This window comes from Bombina bombina, chromosome 9, assembly GCF_027579735.1.
Source record: "Bombina bombina isolate aBomBom1 chromosome 9, aBomBom1.pri, whole genome shotgun sequence".
NCBI lineage: Eukaryota > Metazoa > Chordata > Amphibia > Anura > Bombinatoridae > Bombina > Bombina bombina.
The window spans coordinates 126,363,085-126,370,635 of NC_069507.1; the positions used below are offsets into that span (position 1 = coordinate 126,363,085).

Sequence of the window (7,551 nt, forward strand, 5' to 3'; positions counted from 1 at the left end):
AATATAGAATTTTAAATGGATGGCATCACATTTCAAATTTAAAAAAAAAACTTAAATTAACTCTTTTTTTAAATAGTGATATTTTCTTACACAGCCAACCAGCTTCTGATAAAATGGCATGGAGCAAAGCAATAATTGTGCTCAAGGTAAATCAGTAGCGCTCGTATGTTTGCTCTTGTACTACAAGTTGAAAGTAAAAATTCAGTGCAAGAGCATAAGACTCAGACTTCTATGGGATGCGCTAAAAAGGGTTTTCTTTCTTCCACTCAAGCTAACCCAAAAGTGGGCTAGGCCAACTGCCCTAAAGCCGAAGGTGCGTTAGGAATTATTCAAATACATATGTTCTTCACTTAGAAGAAAATTTTATTTTTATTTTTAAATATATATTTATTTATATATGTATATACTTTTGTAATAAATACAGTATTTCTCTCTCTCTCTCTATATATATATACATATATATATATATATATATATATACATACTGTATATATGTATGTATATAAATATATTAGGGCTGTGCGATTAATCACAATTTTTTGTCTTGCGATTTTCAAATCTCAAGAGTATGTGATTTACAAAATAAATAAAAAATCCCTGCATTCAGATATTTTGCTTTATGTATATAAATGTAATTATCAAGTGGAAGATAAAACTGTGTAAATGTATTTATAAGCATTTGTAGTCAGGGCCGCCATCAGGGAGTGACAGGGGTGACTCCTGTCAGGGGCCCAATGGGCCGGCTAGATGAAGATAAAAGAGGCCGCCTGGATGAAGACTTCTTGCCGCATGGATGAAGACTTCTTGCCGCTTGGATGAGGACTTCGCCGGCTGGATGGACCCTTCAAGCGGGACTTCAAGAACTGTAAGTGGATCGTTGGGGGTTAGTGTTAGTTTTTTTTAAGGGTGTTTTGGGTGGTTTTTATTTTTAGAATAGGGTCTGGGCCGTAAAAGAGCTAAATGCCCATACAAATGCCCTTTTCAGGGCAATTGGTAGCTTAGGTTATTTTAGATAGTTTTCTTATTTGGGGGATTGGTTGGGTGGTGGGTTTTACTGTAGGGGGGTGTTTGTATTTTTTTTGCCAGGTAAAAGAGCTGTTATTTTTGGGGCAATGCCCCACAAAAGACCCTTTTAAGGGCCTTACGCGTTTCGAAGGGGTTACTGATTCAAGTTCCCTTCTTCATCAGAGGACCTCTGATGAAGAAGGGAACTTGAATCATTAACCCCTTCGAAACGCGTAAGGTATTAACATAGGGAAGGCTTACCCCTATTTTATGGTTTTTGGCCTGAGCTGTGTTTCTATGCATCTGGAGCCTTGAATGATCCTTGGGACTGTTTTACCTATAACGGATCATTGCAGGACTTTCTTACTTCGTTTTTTTTATGTGCAGAGTTCATGCCTCATTTGTTGAGGATTCTTAATGTGAGTGTAACTGATTGTGTGTGTTTTTAAGTGTCTTATTAAAACAGTTTTACACTATGTATATATTTCTGGTTCCTTTTGTATGACATGGTGACCGAAACTGGAAGTTACTACACACTAAAGAGAGCACGAGGATCAAGAGTGATTGCCTAAAAAGGTCTATATTATCAGAAAATCCTAAGACTCTGAAGATTGCATATTGAGAGACCCACAGTCATCCTATCCATTCTACAGGAGGTGCCTAGTCTATCTATGAAATTGCTACATTCTTACCTCATAGGATTGAGGTTATTGGAAGTAAGTGCACATCCAAAAGGGGATTATTTGACGAAGATTCATGAATTTGACTGCATTTGATCATCTATTTTGAGACTGTGTATTTTGCTCTGGCTTTTATCTTATCTTACATACATTTATATACTAATTTCACATGGTATTTCTTATTTTATCTGTAATAAGTTCTTCCTGATTTATCCTCTATTCTACAGGCCTTTAACTATATGATATTATAGGGTTAAGGTTACTTACTCTGGACTATTTGTCTTTTAGGTTTATACCCTTATATAGTTGTATTGCTGCTGTGTATACTAGCTTCTTTTCTGCGCCATCCCTTTTCTTTTGTTTTTATTTTCATTAGAGGTGTGATAGGTTTCCTCTGCATTTTAGGAATTGGCTGCAGGATTCATCTAGCTAGATTTCTGTATAGAGGTGCCGAATTTAATTTTTGACATACCTTGATAGTAGCGCCTAGGGGTGATTTAGGGGATTTTATTCCCTAGCTCATTTATCTTCTGTACATACATATATATATAAATATAGGTATAGATATATTTTGTACCAAAATACCATCAGGTAACTGTGGAATATTTATTTATGAATAAATAGAACACATTTTGCTACGTGAAGAACATTGGCATGTGAAACATTCATATTTTCATGTCGGATTAGCGCATTTGAGAATATGCGATAGGGTTTGCGTGCGAGTAGGGTGTTAGTTTTTTTGCTCTATTGAGTTCTATGGGGGAATATGTTAACGTGCGCACAATATCCTAACTTCGGCTTTTTGCGCCCATCAGGATAGTGTGTGTGAAAAACAGTTTACTTTCAACTTGTAATACGAGCGCTACCCCACATGAGCAAAAAACGTACTTCTATGTTAGCGCTCAAGCAGGAGCATTAAATCCACTTGTAATCTGGCCCAAAATGTTGTGTAAATGTGTTTTGTAAATGTGTTTTTAAAATGTGCCCCCTCCTCAACTGCGATGTGCTTGGAATTTTCAAAGGCAATGTCTGATCTTTAAATTTACTTTATTGTCTTCAAGAGACAGTAAACACCTTGCAATTACAAGGCCTTCCTGTTAAATAACAAAGTAGCCAATTTTAAATGTTTTTTTAAAAAAAATCAGCCAATAGGATTGAGCTTGCATTCTATTGGCTGATTGGAACAGCCAATAGAATGCGAGCTCAATCCTATTGGCTGATTGGATCAGCCAATAGGATTGAACTTCAATCCTATTGGCTGATTGCATCAGCCAATAGGATTTTTCCTACCTTAATTCCGATTGGCTGATAGAATTCTATCAGCCAATCGGAATTGAAGGGACGCCATCTTGGCGTCAAGAAGACGTCGGATGAAGAGGATGCTCCGCGTTGGATGTCTTGAAGATGGAGCCGCTCCGTGCCGGATGGATGAAGATAGAAGATGCAGTCTGCATGAAGACTTTTGCCCGTCTGGAGGACCACTTCTGCCCGTCTGGAGGACCACTTCTGCCGGCTTTGTTGAGGACTTTGGCCCGGTTGGGTGAAGACTTCTCACGATAGGGTGATCTTCAAGGGGTTAGTGTTAGGTTTTTTTAAGGGGGGATTTGGTGGGTTTTAGAGTAGGGTTGGTTGCGTGGGTGGTGGGTTTTAATATTGGGGGGGATTTGTAATTTTTTTACAGGTAAAAGAGCTGATTACTTTGGGGCAATGCCCCGCAAAATGCCCTTTTAAGGACTATTTTTAATTTAGTGTAGGGTAGGGCTTTTTTATATTTTGGGGGGCTTTTTTATTTTGTTAGGGGGTTAGATTAGGTTTAATTAGTTTAAAAATCTTGTAATTTGTTTATTATTTTCTGTAATTTAGTATTTTGTTTTTTTTGTACTTTAGATAATTGCATTTAATTGTATTTAGTTTAGGGAATTAATTTGATTATAGTGTAGTGTTAGGTGTAATTGTATTTTAGGTTAGGTTTTATTTTACAGGTATATTTGTATTTTTTTTATCTAGGAAGTTATTAAATAGTTAATAACTATTTAATAACTATTGTACCTAGTTAAAATAAATACAAACTTGCCTGTAAAATAAAAATAAACCCTAAGCTAGATACAATGTAACTATTTGTTATATTGTAGCTATCTTAGGGTTTATTTTACAGGTAAGTATTTAGTTTTAAATAGGAATAATTTTTTTAATGCTAGGAATATTTATTTAGATTTATTTAAATTATATTTAAGTTAGGGGGTGTTAGGGTTAGACTTAGATTTAGGGGTTAATAAATTTAATATAGGGGCAGCGATGTTGGGGGCGGCAGATTAGGGGTTAATAAATGTAGGTAAGTGACGGCGGTGTAGGGGGGCAGATTAGGGGTTAATAAATATAATGTAGGTGGCGGCGGTGTAGGGGGGCAGATTAGTGGTTAATAAGTATAATGTAGGTGGCGGCGGTGTCGGGGGCGGCAGATTAGGGGTGTTTATACTCGGGGTACATGTTAGGGTGTTAGGTGTAAATATAACTTTTATTCTCCTATAGGAATCAATGGAATATCGGGCAGCAGTGAACATAAGCTTTCGCTGCTTTCAGACTCCCATTGATTCCTATTTTATCCGCCACCTCCAGGGCAGCGGATTAAAAACCAGGTACGCTGGGCCGGAATAGTGCCGAGCGTACCTGGTAGAAATTTGATAACTAACAAAAGTAGTCAGATTGTGCCGAATTTGCATTCGGAACATCTGTAATGACGTAAGCATCGATCTGTGTCGGATTGAGTCCGGCGGATCGTATGTTACGTCACAGAATTCTACTTTTGCCAGTCTGTAGGGTTTGATAACTAAGGGGAATCAGGCTCGCCACAAATACGCTGCAGAATTCCAGCGTATTTGCGGTTGACGGCTTGAAAAGTAGATGCCATAGGCTTGAAGTCACAGGGTGCATTTCATGTTTTGAGAACTGAAAAATCTACAAATTTCAAAGCTAAATTACATGAAAAGGGGGCAAAATACATAATGAAACAAATTGCAAAGTTGTTTCATTTCACTGTATAACTAAACATTTTATATATACAGCTCAATGTGTTTACTGTCCCTTTAAGCTTTATAATCTCACAATAAAATAGTAAAATCTTTGTTTCATGTCTCTAGCTTCACCCATTCTCACCAAGTATGTCTGTTTGTGCCTTGTGTCCCCCTCGTTCCTCAGGTGTCAATTTCTTCTCCTGCTCCATCACTACTCTCATGGTTCTTTCTGCAGTCTCTTTGAGCTGAGCCCAGACATTCTCTTTATGACCTTTATCAGTCACTCCCCACATCTCCAAAATGGTGTCTAGAGACTGGGGCAAAGCAGAACGATGGCAAAGTGGTTTTTCGGCCCGACCAACAGCACATACCACCTACAAGGAGTTGATGGACAAAAAAAGCACCTCTGGGTTACAAAGCACTGGCATAAAAAATAACATGATAAAGAAATGACTGATCACCAAGAACATACTATAAAGTCCATATGGCAGTGAGAAGATTTGTGTCAATTGTCCAGAATAACATCCTGAGAATCCATCAACAGAGAGAAAAATGAAGGAGTCATCTCCCCAGGTGACTCAGAAAGAGGTGTTTGTAATTTGGGCTATAAGCCCCCAGGGGATGAGGGCAACCCTGTTACCTTGCTTAGCATTGGTTGGTCTCCGCGAGATCGGCAGACAACGGCACAGAGACGAATCGTCAGCTCTGGGGGGCGCACGGAGCAGCCTGGTGGGTGGGGCAGAGACAGTAATACAGGAAGAGAGATAGCGTAGGAAAGGTAGATAGGGAAGGGATAATCTCAACAAAATGGAGGTATGGAGAAAGTGATACAGAAAGAAGGAAATAGAATAAGCCAAAAAAAAACAGAAAAAGAAACAGAAAATCTTACAGGAAAAGATACCAAGAAAAAGCAATTAAAAAGAAATGAATGAACAAAAATTAGAATGACAGGGAAAGAGAGAGAGAGCTTTGCTTTTGTTATGTCTTAAAACAATACATTAATGATATATAGAAGAAAGCTTCTATTAAATAATAAGTGAAGTAGTTTCCATTATTAAGGAACTATCATTGTAGTTTCTAAAAAAAATGGGTTTATATTAAAAAAGCACAGGAAAGTGCTTGTCATATATTTTGTTTTAAGTGGAACATAATAAGAGGAGAGAGTATTATGTTGTATTAATAGAAGTATTTAAGGCATTGAATAATAGTTGTTGAAGACATACAGTATATAAGTTAAAATGTGGGAGGAAGCAAGGGACAAGGAATTTCGGAGTTAGAAGAACAAATAAACTAAAATAGAAAATAGGTGGGATAATAGAACCAGTAATTGAAGGATTGGACAGTAGTATCAATATTCCCCCTCCCCTGCTGTTGACCTGTATAGGTCTTTCCCAATTAAGCCCCATACTTACGTGATATGATGGGGGGAGGCTTTGGAGAACAGATTCTTCTTGGAGGGAATGTGGTTATAAAGCCTTCCAACAAAATAGCCTGTCTATTTTGAAGCTTTCTCAAAAGCTTAAGCACATTATTAGAAACATGGACTGGATCAAAGCAAGAGTAGAAAGTTGTAGCAAGTGTCCCTGCCAATTGGGAGCCACATGACTTTACCACAACCTGCAGAAAAAAAATAAGAATGTCAAGAGATGGAAATTATAGTAGCAAAACTATAGAGTAGATTTCAATTTTGTTGCTAACTGCAATTTATAATCATATCTATAATTCATTTCAGTTCACGTGCTAGACAAGTATTATATCCTACTGCAATTCAATTAATTAATACATTTAAATTTCAGGCTTCACATTTAAAGTTCATTTTTGAAGCATCTGTATTTAATGCATCTTTTATTGACATTGGAAAAGCATTGCAAAACAAATAAACACAGAGACCTGGTGATTTAAAGTCCTCTGCTATAGCAAGATTATCTAAGAACTCTCATGAGTACTGCAATGTCTCTCCAAGAATTTTATAAACACAAATTTTAGATTGAGATATATTTATCTAGCTATGCAGAGTTCTAGATCTGAGGGAGAGACATATATATTGCAAAAAGCCCCCAGATTTTGTTTCATTACTCGCAATGCAGACAAGTTTTTGATCAGCAGTCTCCTAGAGTGTGAGTTATTTGTAAATGAGTAGGGAATCATTGTGCATGCCATATAGACAACACATTAACCCCTTCACCATCAAATTATCTCTTTTCTCCCTCTTTAATTGTATTTTCACACAGCAACAACCCCTTAAATAATTAATCCCATATCTTCTGGTGTTCCTCAAACAATCCACTATTCAAATAACTACTTAACCACCAAAACTCCACTCCTCATTAACCCCTAAATTTCAGTATCACCCTTGCATATTGATTCCACCCTCCATGACTGTCATATCACAATAAATCCCCTTTAAGCATCTCCCCACTACAGAAAACTTAGCACAAGAAGATATATTCATAACCTCATGACCAAAAAGTAAATTCCATCACTTTAACCTAGTTCCATTAACCCCCTAACCTAGTGTCTATAATTTGTATCTTTGATTTTTAATAAAGCCATTGTTCCTGAACTTCACTCCCGAAAAGGTGTTTTTTTTTTCATCTTTATGGACATCTGCAATTGTCATTCGTAACCTATTTTACCAAATTTCCAAACAAAATGACAGCATGGAGGAATCTCCTTAAATGTATATTTTTAAGTGATCACGGACCAGATAACATTCATGGGCCTGAATGCCAAAACTGGTCCCTTACACTTACCTGAAAGCCTGAGAAAATTGATGTCAATGTCAAAAAAGATATTTAACCCACTCTACTTTCCCAGATTAGTTCATTTTATTCCAAATAGGCATCATTATAAAA

General features: G+C 37.0%; 1 protein-coding gene across 3 annotated transcripts in view; it reads right to left on the reverse strand.

The window, feature by feature from the left end:
- Positions 1 to 7,551, reverse strand: part of CARNS1 (carnosine synthase 1) — a 33,507-nt gene that overhangs the window by 17,014 nt on the left and 8,942 nt on the right. For all 3 annotated transcript variants that reach the window (XM_053692354.1, XM_053692352.1, XM_053692353.1), the window contains 3 exons: positions 6,109 to 6,313; positions 5,337 to 5,422; positions 4,839 to 5,070 (listed from right to left, as the gene is read on the reverse strand). In XM_053692354.1, coding sequence (XP_053548329.1) covers positions 4,839 to 5,070; positions 5,337 to 5,422; positions 6,109 to 6,313 — 523 coding nt within the window. The remainder of the gene's footprint in view (positions 1 to 4,838; positions 5,071 to 5,336; positions 5,423 to 6,108; positions 6,314 to 7,551) is intronic.